Raw genomic sequence first — 16,737 nt, 5'->3', positions numbered from 1 at the left:
TGTTACAAGCTGTACCAGTAAGAAGCAAAACACGGCATAAGGATGTGAGATGATTAATACTGCATGTCATTTTTGACAAGGTTTCTTTTTATTTCAAAAGGAGTTTAATACCATCTCATTCGATTGATTGTGGAGAAAGAATGTGTATCTGCGCTATGAAAGGTTGCGAAAAGGCAATACGAAGGAAAAACAAGGAGGAACACATGGAGGGAAACCAAAGAAAACATTTGTCCCTAATGACCAAGGAACGCCAGAAACTTCTCTGGAACGTCCTCGCTAAGGTAGGTGGATGATAAAATGTGCAAACAAAGGAGGCGTGGGTATCGGCTGTTAGCGTTTTTCTCTTTTTTCTTTTTGCTCTTAACTCAAAAAAGCCATAATTTGGGTTTGAGTTTTTTAATGCAATAGAAATTTGTTTCCTTTAAATGTATCATATATAATTAAACAGTTTCAGTCACTTTTAACAAAGCTCGCGTTGCAATATCCTTCTACGCAGACGTTCTTTGGGCTCGTCACGCAATCTTCCTCCCCCACGAGCTAAGAAATAAAATAGCTACTCTTAAGGATCAATTTTTGCCCCCGTTTCTTTAAAATTCGCTTTTGTAAGCAACGAGCCGTTTCGTTGGCCATTTTGTTGACCATAATATCGTGGTTTTGTGCGCGTCGTTTTCGTCTTTCGCCCACGCCCTAGGCGATCGATGCAATACTGCAAAAAGGCTTAGGGTTTTATTACGACAACTAATAGCCAAAGTACTGGTTTGAAATAATGATAGAATAATTAATCCCTTATTCCCTGGTGTAACATGTGGTACATTTTGCTCATCGCCCTAGATTTTCCTCGCCTTTAAGTCTACGGAGCTCCTAAAAATAGGGAGCGCCTGGGAACATACGAAAATCCTTACGAAACTCGCTAGGCACATTACTTTACATGAAATGTTTTCCATATGTTTTATCTCAAAAGTATGTATATTATTTTCTTTTTTCAGGTACCACAAAACATAAAACCAACACCAAATGGAATGGTTACTGTATTCACCTGGACATTACCCGCAGCAAAGCCGAATGCAGTAATGCGCTCTCCAATATTTGAAAAGTGGGAGAGACAGTGGTGTATCCTGGTCGACACCAATGACTGCACTTATCTTCAGTACTCCCAAGGTGCTGATTCAGCGTGCGTATCTGTGAGGTAAGTTTCTAAATCTTGACAATGAACATATCAGAGTCAGTTGCTGCTGCAGAGTAGACCCTATGTATCCTAGTTTCATTACTGAGAGCAAATAAACTTCAGTCAGAGGGTGTGGATAAAACGTGGCCTAAGCCATGGCCTACCCTGTGGACCACCCTATGGCCTAACGTATGGCCAACCGGTAGGCAGATTTTTAAGAACATAAAAATAAAATCAGTAAGAGTCGAACGAATACGCTGGCGTACAAAAGGGTATACTAAGAGGTCGCTAACACGATTTTCAACGTCCGAGGGAACGAAACACTGCAAATATCACAGCACTCAACTATACCGGTAGGTTAAGGGGGAGGGGAGAGGTGGGGCTAATATATTGCGTGGTCGCAGGGGCGTATTTCCTTTCCTAAACGGCTGTTGCCATATGAAAAGGTCAATTTTGCCATTTTGAAACGGTCGTTGTCATTTGTCGAAACAGTCGTTGCCATTTTGTAATGAATGGAAACGACTGTTCTCGGAAATGGCAACGACCGTTTCAAAATGGCAACGGTCGTTTACGAAAGGGAAAATTGCGTCGCAGAGGATATGCAAAATGGCGGTCAGTTGGTGACATATAGTGGAGTGCTAGTGTAAAAATGTAATCAGGAACGGCGTTATATCGGAGAGCATATCCGGGTAAGAAAAAGCTAATATAACGTGCCAGGCCAATTTTTTAAGTGCTGTAGAGTATTGAATTTGCAACGAGCACCCCGGGACACGCACGCATCGCCGTCGTAAACATTTCGCAAACTTTACTTGCTTTTTCCAAAGAAAGGGCCAGTATTACACTAATTTGAAAGGAGAGCTGATATGATGATGCTTGCCCAAAAGTTGCGTTTAACCGGCTTCTGTTCCTCGATTTCGTTATTCTATCAGAAGGTTAAGAAATTTTGATTGGAATGTGGCCCCCAAAACAACAGAAGAAATTCGTTGGTAAGACAGTACTCAGGAAAACGTTGAAATGTTTCCAGCAGTGCTATCCTTTTAAAGATCTGACCACCGGTAGGCCATAGGTAGGCCATAGGGTAGGCCAAAGGGTAGGCCATAGGGTAGGCCATAGGGTAGGCCATAGGGTAGGCCATAGGGTGGGCCATAGGGTAGGCCACGTTTTGTCCACACACTTTCTCAGAACGATCTTCGTGCACCAAGAGAAATGGGCTCCAAAAAAAATTGACACATCCAAAATTTAAACTTCAGGAACTGCAGTTATTTAATTAAAACAGGTTGAGTTAATTATCTGAATATATCAACAAAGTTGAAATGGTAAATTGGCCACCGTTACGATTACGTTGCTTTTACCTAATCATTCTAAGCAACACATGGCAATCTGTGGTCTTTCCTTACACTTAGGTAGCCCGGAAAGCCAGAAAACTCTTGAACAAAAGCTCATCTTTCAAACCGGCAGTCTAAATCCCACAGGTATCAACGAACGCTTTTCATTCCACTGATTTATTCGTGTTTTTCTCGTTGCCATGTTCCCACCAATCATGTAGTTCCTTTTTCTGCCTTCAAAAGCACACACAACCCACAATTCCTCTATTCACTCCGACAAAGGGCTAATGCTCGAAACGTCGGCTTTTATAATCGTAATGGTGGCCAATTTACCATTTCAGCTTTGTTGATATATTCAAATTATTTCGTTACCCCCACCGACGCAGCCCCAAACAGTTTCTTTAGAAAATTTCAGCCTTTATGAGTTTATTATCAACGACTTGAGAACCTTGATATAGTTGAAGAACATCAGATACATTAGGAGACTTAGGGGAGGGAGAGGGCCCCTGTCTGACCTTAGTGCCATATTTTCGCATAAATTTCATTTTTGTCTCTCAAAAAGGGTAACATGTTGTTAGATAATTGCCTGGTAAGCAGAGCAAAATTAGACTTGAGAATACACATTCTCTTACTCCCGATCCATTTATTCGTAATATATAGATTTAGCCAAGCCTAAAAGCAGAGCTCCCAAGTTCATAATATTAATGATAACATAAAAGAAGTGCAAATGCCAGAACTTGCCTGAGACCCCCCTCCCTTCGTTTTGATAGTCTCCCCTACCCTACCTGTGGAAGTTGAAGGCACGTACGCATGTACGTACGTACGCTCGGTCAGGCACGTGAAAAACAAACGAAAAGAGGTTAACCATAATTATTCCATGGGTATGGGGGTCTGCCCCACACGCGCTTTGTGCACATGGGAGCCCCACTATGAATTAAACTTCACAGTATTAGATAGTGGTTAAGGTATGTGCAAGAAATAAAACTGTAGACATAAATTGAGGCGAGGAGCACTGATTTGCCCGAAAATATCCTCAGAATTGGGAGAAATAAGTAAAGAGCACTTTTGTGCTAAGGGATGGGTGTGGATTTGTGCCCTGGTTTGTTCAAAAGGTGGCTTGTTAGGAATGAATGTAATCACTTAAATACCCTGTACTCAAGGCAGTTAATTGACAGACTATGTCATTAGGAACGTTTCATACACTTATTTCATTGTCATGTAACGGCATTTATCTCGTTTATCAACAGTTGTACCTTGAGGAAAGCTGGTGACAAGGCAAGAATTTACATAGTGCCTGTTGTGAAACTGTCAGAAGGCAAGATGGTGAGGCTTGCCAATAAAATGCCTCAAAACACAACACATGCAACAATGAAATTAGAGATGCTAGTACCCGAAATTGTTGAGGATTAAAGAAATTTCATCCTAAAGTTGTAACACTATTTCAATTGAAGCTTGTAATACTATTTGAATTGAATTGAATTTCTTCACTCCTCAACTTTAGAAAGAGCTACTATAGGAAAATTAATTACCTGATGAGGGAATTTGCAATTTGTGCAATATTAGTTTTTGGCATGCAATTTGATGTGGAATTGGTGAGTCAAGTATGGCTTTCCCTTGAATCATATGGATGAAAAAAAGTTAATAAGAAGTAAAGAAAACAGCAATGATATACTTTTTTTGTCCTGAGTGCAAAACAAAAGATGCAAAACAGTATCACTGAGCCTCGTTTTCCACTCACAATTCCACGCTAAATCCCTCGCTTTATGAACCATCAAAATGCAAGTTTTTATCGAATTATGCAATTCTATAATGAGACTGCATCCCTCAATGAAATCTTAAAAAAATTGAAAACAAATATTGAGATGATGTCAAAAGTCTAACAAGATTTTTGCATCAAATTTAATAACTAAGATTTGTCTCCAGAACGTGAGCATGATGATTTGGCTGGATTAATTGGCAATACACTAAGCTAATTCATACCTCCCTGACATGATTGAATTTAAAGCTACCTTTGTTTCATTTTAATTTATACTCGTTAATGTTACATCCATAGTATAGGACAGGCCAAATTTAGTGTTTGGTTAACTCTTCAGCCTTATTTGATTTTACCAAATTTTAAATAATCCAAATACATGTAATTAAATCTGGGTGGAGAGGAGTGGAAATTATGTGTATTGTAAATAACTGCAGATGTGCTAAACTCAGAAATACTTGTTGATAAAGTCTATACATCACATAGACAGAGAGAGCTTTTTATCCATAATTGATGTAAAAACTAGGAACTTAATTCTCCAGAATCAACAAATACATATATACTACGAAGAATAGAAGCAAATTTTTAATCCATCATAAAGGTCTCTCATGGTACCCCTATAATTTCAAAGAGTGGAAATTTTATTATAATGGAAATGTGCTAAAGAAGTTGTCAATTTTTGATTTTGATTAACCCTTGTACTTCCTTTTAATGAAATATTTATTCAATACCCATATTGTAATTCACACATTTTTTTTAAAGCATTAACTATTTACCTCTTGCTTATTTTTAATGACATGAATTTCAGATGTAAGGAGTTTGTTGAGTGTCTTAAAGAATGAGTGGCTCATAGGTTGTTAGGAAGTAGGCACTGTGCCTATATTGAGTGTCATCATCTCAATATTAATCTGTAGAAAACATCAAACTCTTTTTGTTTATATTGCATGGATAAATTTTTCAAACAAACTTAGTTGTAATGCAAGTGGTAGATGAGTGTTTGATCCAAGTTAAACCTCATTTCCCTTCCTTTCTTCAAAAAACGTGATGAGATATATTATTAATGGTTTGGTTATTTGCATGTATTTTAATGCTGTCAATACAAATATAATCAAAGTGAATAAGGTCCAGGTTTAGCACCAGGCAAAGTGTATTCAATATCTGTAATTTTTTAATAAATTTCAAATAAACTTTGGAAACTTATTTGCAATGACCCTTTTAATTACTTACTAGGTTTATTCCAATCTCTTTGCCTTTTGCCTGATAGACTGTGAGAATGAGCAGGTTTGCTACTGACAATAGTTATGATCCCAAATGGGTTTCTGTGCTTTTCAATATTACAAACAATGGATTCGAATATGCAACATTTTCATATACATTTTAAACTATTGTTAACCCTAAACCTTGACCTCTCAACAAATACATGAAAAGTGATTGTATTCAACCCATTGGTCCTACAATGTGTACCATACTTTCAGGGTTTTATGTTTGATTCACATCTTCAAGGGTCTTAATACAGATCATATAAGAGTTGTAATTTTCTGATTTATGTTGGAGCTTCAAATTCATACTTTACAACCAGATCAAAGCCTTCCACTCAGGGATTGCCTTACATTTAGGGGTGTTATAATCAGGGGTTCTTACAATCAGGGCTCTTACAGTCAGGGGTTCTTACAATCAGGGGTCTTAAAATCAGGGGTTCTTACAATCAGGGGTTCTTACAATCAGGGGTCTTACAGTCAGGGGTTCTTACAATCAGGGGTCTTAAAATCAGGGGTTCTTACAATCAGGGGTTCTTACAATCAGGGGTCTTACAGTCAGGGGTTCTTACAATCAGGGGCTCCTACAATCAGGGGTTCGTACAGTCAGGGGTTCTTACAATCAGGGGTTCTTAGAATCAGGGGTTCTTACAATCAGGGGTTCTTACAAACAGAGGTCTTACAGTCAGGGGTTCTTACAATCAGGGGTTCTTACAAACAGGGGTCTTACAATAAGGGGTTCTTACAGTCAGGAAATCTTACAATCAGGGGTTCTTACAGTCAGGGGTTCTTACAATCAGGGGTTCTTTCAATCAGGGGTCTTACAGTCAGGGGTTCTTACAATCAGGGGTCTTAAAATCAGGAGTTCTTACAATCAGGGGTTCTTACAATCAGGAGTCTTACAGTCTGGGGTTCTTACAATCAGGGGTTCTTACAATCAGGGGTTCTTACAATCAGGGGTTCTTACAATCAGGGGTTCCTACAATCAGGAGTTCTTTCAATCAGGGGTTCTTACAATCAGGGGTTCTTACAATCAGGGGTTCTTACAATCAGGAGTTCTTACAATCAGGGGTTCTTACAATCAGGGGTTCCTACAATCAGGGGTTCTTACAATCAGGGGTTCTTACAATCAGGGGTTCTTACAATCAGGGGTTCTTACAATCAGGGGTTCTTACAATCAGGGCTCTTACAGTCAGGGGTTCCTACAATCAGGAGTTCTTTCAATCAGGGGTTCTTACAATCAGGGGTTCTTACAATCAGGGGTTCTTACAATCAGGGGTTCTTACAATCAGGGGTTCTTACAATCAGGGCTCTTACAGTCAGGGGTTCTTACAATCAGGGGTTCTTACAATCAGGGGTTCTTACAATCAGGGGTTCTTACAATCAGGGCTCTTACAGTCAGGGGTTCCTACAATCAGGAGTTCTTTCAATCAGGGGTTCTTACAATCAGGGGTTCTTACAGTCAGGGGTTCTTACAATCAGTGGTTCCTACATTCAGGGGTTGTTACAATCATGGGTTCTTACAAACAGGGGTCTTACAATCAGGGGTTCTTACAGTCAGGAAATCTTACAATCAGGGGTTCTTACAATCAGGGGTTCTTACAATCAGGAGTTCTTACAATCAGGGGTTCTTTCAATCAGGGGTCTTACAGTCAGGGGTTCTTACAATCAGGGGTCTTAAAATCAGGGGTTCTTACAATCAGGGGTTCTTACAATCAGGGGTTCTTACAATCAGGGGTCTTACAGTCAGGGGTTCTTACAATCAGGGGTCTTACAGTCAGAGGTTCTTACAATCAGGGGTTCTTACAATCAGGGGTCTTAAAATCAGGGGTTCTTACAATCAGGGGTTCTTACAGTCAGGGGTTCTTACAATCAGGGGTTCTTACAATCAGGGGTTCTTACAATCAGGGGTCTTACAGTCAGAGGTTCTTACAATCAGGGGTTCTTACAGTCAGGGGTTCTTTCAATCAGGGGTCTTCCAGGCAGGGGTTCTTAAAATCAGGGGTGTTATAATCAGGGGTTCTTACAATCAGGGGTTCTTACAATCAGGGGTCTTACAGTCAGGGGTCTTAAAATCAGGGGTTCTTACAATCAGGGGTCTTACATTCAGGGGTTTATATCAGTGTGTTTTATATGAAAGAATGTGCCCAGATGTTGATATTGATCGTTGTTCCTTACGTTCAGGGGTTTACATCAATGTGTCTTACACGAATGGGCTGTGCCCAGATGTTGATATTGATCGTTGCTCCTTACGTTCAGGGGTTTATATCAGTGTGTCTTACACGAATGGTCTATGCCCAGATGTTGATATTGACCGTTGGTCCTTACGTTCAGGGGTTTATATCAGTGTGTCTTACACGAGTGGGCTATGCCCAGATGTTGATATTGTTCGTTGTTTCTTACATCCATGGGTTTTAATCAATGTGTCTTACATGATGAGCTGTAGGCAGATGTTGCAACTTATCTTAGTATGTATATGTGCACGATCCTTCGCAGTAAAGCACTATTTAAGCAATAGTGAAAATCTTAAATAGCTTAAATAGTGCTTTACTGCGAAGGATCGTGCACATATACGTTTCATAACCGCAGTTCATTTATATGTATTTCATATGTTTGTTGTTTCATCTTAGTATCTTACGGTTAGGGGTCTGTGTTGATCGTAACTCTTTACATAGAGTGCGTATTCTGTGCCCAGATGTTGATATTGATTAATTGAACTTAAAATGTCACATCCATGTTAAACGTGTGTCCAGTTGTTTATTGCGATGGTAAAATGTTACATCTAGGAGTCTGCGCGCAGATGTTGATATCGATCGTCGATCGTCGATCGTGAAGGTCAGAACTGTGCTTGAAATCCAGGGGTTTTATATTTGTACCTCTATATTGTCGCTATGTAGCGATGATGATTTACATAAGGGGGTTTTGAATAAAATGTCATGGTAGTTTTATATAAGGGTCTGTTCCCAGCTATTGATAATGATCCCACGCTTTGTTTTTCGTGGATTGCTTCTGGCTGAGTTTTTTCGTTTTCCTTTCTTCCAATGAAATCTGAGACAACGACTTTCTCGATTCTTGTTCTTTCACGGGTTTCGGTTCGTACAAACGCGCCTTAAAAATAATACGACAGCAGATAAATTAACGCTTCCTCCATTTCCTTCGTAAGTTTCGTAAAAACATCTTAGTTCTTTTTCAGAAACCAATATAAACATGCATTACTTTAAACACTCCACTCGGAAAATTACTATCGGATATCTTCGACTAAAAAGCGGGTAGAAATGAAAGACGCAACGATGCATGGGCGAGATAAATATGCTGTACCACTAAAAGAATTGTCACTTCCCAGGTAAAACAAATTTCTTGCTCTTCACCAAAACAAAATCAGGTTATACCGTCCTGATACAACAAAACCTCTCGTTATTCCCTGAGCCCCCAAATTTCCCTGCCCTGTCTTTTTTTTTTGGAGGGGGGACTTTCTAAAAATGGTGTTTAGGTTGGTAATTGGGAAAAAAGAAGATTTAATCTAGGAAGAGCTGCATCAGCTTTACTAAATCTCTTCTAATAACCCTATTTGGAGATAGTTGCCAGTCAAAGGATGTGTACCTTAGTACTTGACAAACAATCCCCTTTAGGTTGCCATGGAAAATACGGATATGGTTGCACGGGAGTCCTGGGTCTGAGTAGAGGCGTTGGCTGGACCACAGGCTCCTGTCTTTCGTTCCCGGTCTTCTTGTAGCGGTTGATGTACATGGTGATTTTTCGCGCCAGTTCAAGAGCGGAGCTGATTCTCTTTTCATTACGGCTCCTTGGTGCTGGAGACGCACAATCTACAGACAAAGCGATAGCGTGTGCGGTGAATAATACGAAACAGCAGAGTACTGATGGGTAATAGACCACTTTCATAAATGGCTGCCGGATTAATATTCTTTTGGCCTTCTACTGGCCTCGTTCTCCAGTACAAAATTCAAAAGAATACATTATCTCAAGCAAAATACATTATCTCAAACAAAAGAATATTTATACGGCAGCCATTTATGAAAGTGGTCTATGACCTTGTGAGACATCCTATTATAAATTATCATAAATTACTGGCGTTGTAAAACATTTCCACATCAATTACCATAAATATCTGACTTTGAAATACATTCTCACATAAATTATTATAAGTTACTACAGCATTATTGTCATTGACGCAACTTATCATTACAACTGCACTGACGAAGTTTACGTCACTTTTAACTTACCAGAGCCTTTTTCCAACTGCTTTGCCAAATAAGACACCGTGAAGTGTCCCTCCTCTTCGCTTATTTCAAATTCTTGAGGATGTGCGGGGCTGGCGACAGACCAGCGACTCAAACTAGCAGAATAATGTTCGAATTAAGATCAAATGACATCAGGCCTATTGGAAATGTTCACATACCCTACTTCGTACTTAGACTTCTCCTACCATAAATAGAATGAAAAAAGAGAACAAGCGCGCAAAAGTGGAAGGGACTCATAACATTCCTTTTTTTCCAATAGGTTCTTTGCGCTTTTTCCTCGTTACCAGTCGCTAAATAGCGTGTTCGCAAATGGCCTGTGGTCTTCTGCGCCGCGTCCCTGTACGTCTGTGATCAATCTGAGTGCTTCAGATGAATAACCAATAACAACTGCCAGGTAAAAAAACACTCGACATCCAGCTAGTTTTGAGCTCTTACGCGTCCGTGCTTAACCTTTTTGTAATGGAGGACTGAAACACGACGTGCCAGTGTGGGTAGCAATTTGTTCAAGATTAACTCCATTCGCCGAGCAGGTCAAATTTTCCAGCACAGGTTTCCCCTTTGCGTCTATTCCGCGTTGTTACAAATTTTTCCACACGAACTGAACGGATGTATAAATAAATGGAGTTTGTAGTGTTACTAACTCCACAGATTTACAACCAACTTACTTGCCAGTCCTTTCTGGTGTTTCTTTCAGGTAAGTAGAACCATCAGTGTAACGAAAATGGGGAACCTCTGATAACAAAAATAAAAAAAGTCAGAGCAGTGCGAATGAATAACGTCACAGTGTAGTGAATAAAACGCTGCTTTTAATTTATGTCAATTAATAATAATAATAATAATAATAATAATAATAATTTCACAAAATCAGTAAAAATACAGGATAACAAACAAAATTAAGACAAATTAAGGTATAGATATTAAAACAAGTTTAAAAAGTCTCTAGCTGAGAGAAAAGTCTTGAATCTCTTCGGTATTAACAACTGTTCTACAGAGTGGCAGAATTCATCTTATGTCTGCATTATTTTGCTTCAGCTTCATTCAACAGAACAGCAAATAAATTGACGATACATGATCGACGTCCTTAATAATAATAGTAAATTTTTCCTTAAAAACAATTTCATAAAAAGCAGTTCTCTCCAAAAAAAAAAAAGAAGAAAAATTCAGTAAACTAAGCTACATAATAAAAAATTGACTGCTTAAATTCTGGCTTGCGCACTTTCCGATGTAATGTCAGTGTCAGACATATTGGCTACTCTTCTCTTTCTAATATTATTATTATTAATATAATACTAATAATAATAACAATAATAATAATAATAATAATATAGTTTATTTCGGACCACTTGCAGCCTAAGGCTGAATTACTGGTACAGTTTTAAAAATATACACACTGGAAACCTAAATAAATAAATACACACAATACTTTACACAGGTTGATACTTAACGGTAACGAAATTTTTAAAACGCTCAGTTCTGACAAGTGTGCGGTGAGAAGATTTGCCTGATCGCAGGCACATTTGCGTTATGCTGTGAAGTAATTTGGATATATCAACAAAGTTGAAATGGTAAATTGGCCACCGTAATGATTACAAAAGCTGACGTTTCGAGCGTTAGCCCTTCGTCGGAGCGAATAGAGGAATTGTGGGTTGTGTGTGCTTTTAAAGGCAGAAAATGGAGCTACGTTATTGGTGGGTGCATGGCAACGAGAAAAACATGAAAAAATTAGTGGAATGAAAAGCGTTCATTGATCCCTGTGGGATTTAGACTGCCGGTTTGAAAGATGAGCTTTTGTTCAAGATTTTTACGGCTTTCCGTGCCACCTAAGCGCAAGGAAAGACCGCAGATTGCCATATGTTGCTTAGAATGATTGGGTAAATTAAAATGTCTAGCGACTGGTTTCGATGTGTCCTTGTCATTCCTTTCCACGTCTCGAAGGTGTTCTCGGAATCGGTCACCTAGTCTTCTGCCTGTTTCGCCGATGTATATCTTTTTGCAATAAGTGCAAGTTATGCAATAGATTACATTAGCGGAGGTGCACGTGAAGTGATCGGTGATCTTAATGGATCGTTTAGGTCCCGATATTTTATCAGTGTTGTGAATGAAAGGACACGTTTTGCATCGTGCACGAGCGCATTTAAAAGTGCCTGGTTGCTCATTAGTCTGAAAAGAACTTCTGACCAAAAAATTGCCTAAGTTTTTGTCGCGTTTGAATGAAATGAGCGGAGGCTGCGAAAAGATAGTGCCTGTCTCTGGATCGTTTTGAAGTAATTTAAAGTTCTTAAGAATGATGGATTTAACTGAGTGGTTGTGAGGGTGAATGAGAGTGAATGGAATGCGGTCGGAATCTTCCTTATGCGACGTTTGTAGTGCTGAATGTCTATCAATAAGTTGAGCGCGGTGGTAACCCGCTTGAACGACGGAAACAGGGTAACCACGTTCATCGAAGAACTGGCACATTGACTCTGATTTGTGGTGAAAATCAGAGTCATTACTACATAAACGACGAAGTCTTAGAAACTGAGAAAAAGGAATGGAATTCTTAACGTGAGATGGATGAGAAGACGAATATAACAAGTAATTATGCGAGTCTGTAGGTTTGTAATACACACTAGTGCATAAACCGTTACCTTCAGTTGAAACTTTGACGTCTAAGAAGGATAAAGAATTGTCAGAAATTTCCCAAGTATATTTCAGAGCCGGGTGAAAAGAATTGACTGCAGTTATGAATTGAGTGAGCTCCTCTCTGGTAGAGGAGGTAGCGCCGATACAGTCGTCGATGTAGCGACCGTAGAGTTCAGGTTTGGACCCGTTGTATTGGCTGAAAAATTGGTGTTCGACAAAACCTACAAAAAGATTCGCATAGCTAGGTCCCATTTTGGTGCCCATGGCTACACCATTGGTTTGTTTGAAGAAGTTGTTTCCGAATGAAAAACAATTGAGTGTGAGCACTAGTTCGGCTAAGCGTAGTAGTGTTTCAGATTTAGGTTCCTTAACAGTACGTTGATCAAAAAAATGTTTAAGGGCCAGAAGGCCTTCGCCATTAGGAATGACAGTGTAAAGAGACGTAATGTCCATGGTGAAAAGGAGTTTGTTTTGGCCAAGGAAATTAAAGTCTTGAAAAATTTGAAGAGCGTGTTGGCTGTCTTTAATATATGATGGTAAAGTTTTGACGATGGGAGCCATCATTTTGTCTAAATAGCTGGAGATAAGTTCGGTAGGGCAACTGCAAGCCGAGACAATGGGCCGACCCGGGTTGTTAGGTTTGTGAATTTTAGGTAAAAAGTAAATACGAGAAGTTCTAGGAGTGGTTATGATGAGATTCTTTGCTGTGGCCGGCAATTCTTGTTTAGTTATAAGTTGGTTGATCGTATTCTTGACGGAGTTTTGATTGATGGCAGTGAGGTCTTTGTCGATCTTTTGATAAAAAGAGGTGTCAGAAAGTTGACTCAAAGCTTCTTTTTGGTAGAGGTCGGTGCGCCAAACAACGACTGAGCCGCCCTTATCGGCCGCTTTGATAACTATGTCTTTGCGTTTTCTAAGACTTTTTAGAGCCGACCACTCTTCAGAAGAGAGATTAGAAAATTTGGTAATACGTTTGAAATTGAGTTTGTTGATATCGTGGCGGCATTTTTTGATAAAAAAGTCTAATGATGCGAATTGGCCCTCTGGGGGAGTCCATTTAGACTTTCGAGTCTGAAGTGTTTCGAAAGTGTCTTTGTTCGAGGTTTTAGAATCATCCTCTTTGTTGTGAAAAAAGGCTTTTAATTGAACGCGGCGAAGGAATTTTTCTACGTCTTGTTTAATTGAGAATTCGTCCGTTGTTTTAGAAATGGGAACGAAATTTAAGCCCTTGCTGAGGACTTAAACAGTTACATTTACAGGGTTTTCGTTTGAGGCCGGAGGCCGGACGTTTCGTCTGGTCGTTTTCCATTCCATGTCCGGTACTTTGATTGCAATATTTGAGGAATTTTTTATTATTTTATTATTATAATTTGTTTTTACTTAAGCATCTCATGAATTGACTGACTAGAGGGTAACAGAATCCTGCAATTGAATTCCTCAAAAGTGCTACAAAAGTGCCTGGAAAACTTATACTTGCTTTCCAGAAACGCTGGAAACAACGTTTCTGAGTGTTCTTTTTTAAAAATTTCCTGGGGGAGCATGTCCCCAGACCCCCTTAGAAGCTCGCGCTTTCAGCGCTCGAAAGGCGCCTTGCGGCGCCAAAAATATGTCACGTCCGGTGCTTCCACGAACATGTCCGCTACTTTACAAAACTGTCGAAAACGCTGCATTTATATTCGCATGAGAACAAGAACAAGAGCAACGGAACAAGATAACTCTGAAGCTGTTAAAATTACACGATTTACTCACCATTCTTGACGCCAATACACGGAGTTGGCCTGGAAGTACTGTTCTCTTTTCTCTTGAATGATTTTCCACGTGGATATCAATGAATGACAGGAGTCAATGGATTACCACTCAACAACCCATTCGAGTAGCGGAAGGGGTTGGAGCGGTACGTTTTCCTCAGAAAACTTTTTTCCTAAGTCTTGAACCTTAATTAATTTTTGTCGCATTGTTTTTATTTTTTGCGGATCCTGAGCAATTTAAATAGATAAAAGGATTTTTTTCTGGGTATATTTCAAATTTTAAGCACTTTTGTAGCTAAATTTAAAATTAATTTCCCAGGGAAAGAGAGAGTACCCTGCGAGGGAGGTTGTACCGTTTACACTCATCCCCAGGATCATCTCCGCTTTCAAGATGGCGGGCGAACGGTTTATAACGATAGTAGTTTAGTGATAATCGGGCGCGAAATGATCGACGACCTCCCAGACCTTGGACCAATCAAACAAAAAAAAAAAAAAAAAATACTCGCAAAAGTGGCTCGCATGGTTCGCGCGACTCGCAGGGCTCGCACCGTGGCTCGCATGGCTCGCAGATTTGGCAGACCCTTCCTTGACCATACAAGGTCAAGAGAGAAACCACTACTAACATGATTGCTATTTCAGCCAATTTAACTTGTCTTGAGGGACTTTCCCCCGCCCTCACTTCAAGTGTAGAAGCTAAGTTTGTGTTAACTCGTAATTTAACGATAGATGTCATAATAATCAAGAAAATGAGGCAGTCAGCCGGCCAAAGATGTATCTTGTTAGGAGCGACAGCGTTTAACAGTTTAGGTTGCAAATTCGTGCTGTGACAGTCCTTTTTTCCCAAAGCCACTTTCATTAAGAGTGCTCGGCAAATAAAACGATGGGAAACACATAAATGAGGAAAAAAACTCCACTGCTATGAACAATGATATTTTTCTCGACACTAATGCTCTTGCATTGATCAACCGTTTACCTTTGCATGTAAAAGAAAAGTTATTTTAATAATTTGAGAGATTCGATATTATTCTATCAAATGTGTATTGCGTTTTATTGTCGGTCAGTTTGGATAAATCATGCATTCAAAGTAAAAATTTGACCAAGATTTTGCAGCTGGGTGTTAGTGAATGGGTGTTTTTACTGCGGGTGACTTCGGCAGGGGTCGCACTGTGACCTTATTTTTTTTTATGTCGCGTCATAAGTTGTCCTACAAATATGTCGCGACATTTTACACCACGGAAGTAATGGAGGTCGCACTTGTGCGACATAAGTGATATTTGAAACCAGACTGTCAACTCTTAATATTTCACGCGCGAAAAGAGCAACAAATAAAACTTTAAACAACAACAAACATATGAAACATATGTATGAACTGCGGTTATGAAACGTAAATATGTGCACGATCCTTCGCAGTAAAGCACTATTTGAGCAATAGTGAAAATCAGACCTGAAAAAAATTTCAGGCCTGTACGGGATTCGAACCACTGACCTCTGCGATACTAGTGCAGCGCTCTACCAATTGAGCTAACAAGCCAACTGGGAGCAGGCCATCAAATTAATTCGACATAAACCCGTCGATGATAAATCAAACAACAACAAACATATGAAACATATGTATGAACTGCGGTTATGAAACGTATATATGTGCACGATCCTACGCAGTAAAGCACTATTTGAGCAATAGTGAAAATCAGACCTGAAAAAAATTACAGGCCTGTACGGGATTCGAATCCCGTACAGGCCTGAAATTTTTTTCAGGTCTGATTTTCACTATTGCTCAAATAGTGCTTTACTGCGAAGGATCGTGCACATATATAAATAAAACTTTATATGTTTATTTGTTTCTTTATATGTTTCATATGTTTGTTGTTGTTAAATAAAACTTTGTAGACATGAAGCTGGTCCTAATTTTATTAGCGACATTTCTTCATTCTCTGTTTAATTTGTTCAATCTACAAAACCTTATTGATTTGTACGCATTGTACAACACTCGCCAACGGCAATAGTGTTGGCTCTTGCCGCTTTAAACCGACGTCGACGGATGTGAAAAAATGTGAAAATATCTTCGAGCCAAAGGGTGAAAACAAGCCATTCCCACACTGAGAATAATCAGGGGAATAGTGCAAATTTGTAAATTGGTATGGGGTGAAATTCGCCATAGGGACCAGATAAAACGTGTGTCGAGAAAACGTGTGACTAAAATATTGAACCGATAGCTAGCTGTGCACACGTGTTGTCTTTGCAGAATTGCGAAAATCCAAATTTTTGCTAGTATTTCAGATTTGATCGACGTTGCGACGGAGGAAAAACAAAAATTGTTATTTTAAAGCGATAAGACGAGATATGGCTTGCCTCGGGGCAGGACTTCGGCTTTTTTGATCTTTAGGTCCTTCGGACATAGTTATGTCTGTTTGCGACAAAAGGGTCGCACTTGTCGCAAGCACGCGATGATAGATTTTATGTCCAAATGTAAACACCAAAAGCGTAAGTTCGACCCCTGCCTTTATTAGTGTTGTATAAAATTTGACAGTTTTGATGGTTTTCCCATTCAAACGAGACTTGATAGTCATCAATACAACAAACAGCTTATCTTTGCATAATAATGCACGTAT

General features: G+C 39.4%; 2 protein-coding genes and 1 long non-coding RNA gene across 5 annotated transcripts in view; 2 read left to right on the top strand and 1 right to left on the bottom strand.

The window, feature by feature from the left end:
* LOC148722298 (uncharacterized) overlaps positions 1–16,737 on the top strand; it is a 63,909-nt gene that overhangs the window by 44,393 nt on the left and 2,779 nt on the right. The gene's annotated exons all lie outside the window — the stretch shown is intronic.
* LOC148722300 (uncharacterized) lies at positions 37–5,443 on the top strand. Of its 3 annotated transcripts, none has more exons than XM_088735971.1 (3): positions 37–281; positions 987–1,186; positions 3,738–5,443. In XM_088735971.1, the coding sequence occupies exons 1-3, from the start codon at positions 141–143 to the stop codon at positions 3,898–3,900; spliced, it is 504 nt and encodes a 167-aa protein (XP_088592097.1). In that variant the 5' UTR covers positions 37–140; the 3' UTR covers positions 3,901–5,443. The 3 variants fall into 3 exon arrangements, 1 of the variants encoding a protein (XP_088592097.1); XR_015992456.1 differs by lacking the exons at positions 37–281; positions 987–1,186 and adding exons at positions 1,399–1,854; positions 2,569–2,637 and having other exon boundaries at positions 3,738–3,917; XR_015992455.1 differs by lacking the exons at positions 37–281; positions 987–1,186 and adding an exon at positions 1,348–1,854 and having other exon boundaries at positions 3,738–3,917.
* On the bottom strand, positions 5,394–10,580 carry LOC148722299 (uncharacterized). The gene is made up of 4 exons (XR_015992457.1): positions 10,424–10,580; positions 9,741–9,853; positions 9,100–9,323; positions 5,394–8,607 (listed from the first exon to the last, which is right to left on the bottom strand). It is a non-coding gene; the product is annotated as an uncharacterized LOC148722299 (long non-coding RNA).

The sequence above is a fragment of the Stylophora pistillata genome, chromosome 10 (assembly GCF_964205215.1).
Source record: "Stylophora pistillata chromosome 10, jaStyPist1.2, whole genome shotgun sequence".
Lineage (NCBI taxonomy): Eukaryota > Metazoa > Cnidaria > Anthozoa > Scleractinia > Pocilloporidae > Stylophora > Stylophora pistillata.
The sequence above is the reverse complement of the archived record's forward strand: the minus strand, read 5'-3'. Positions and strand labels throughout refer to the sequence as shown.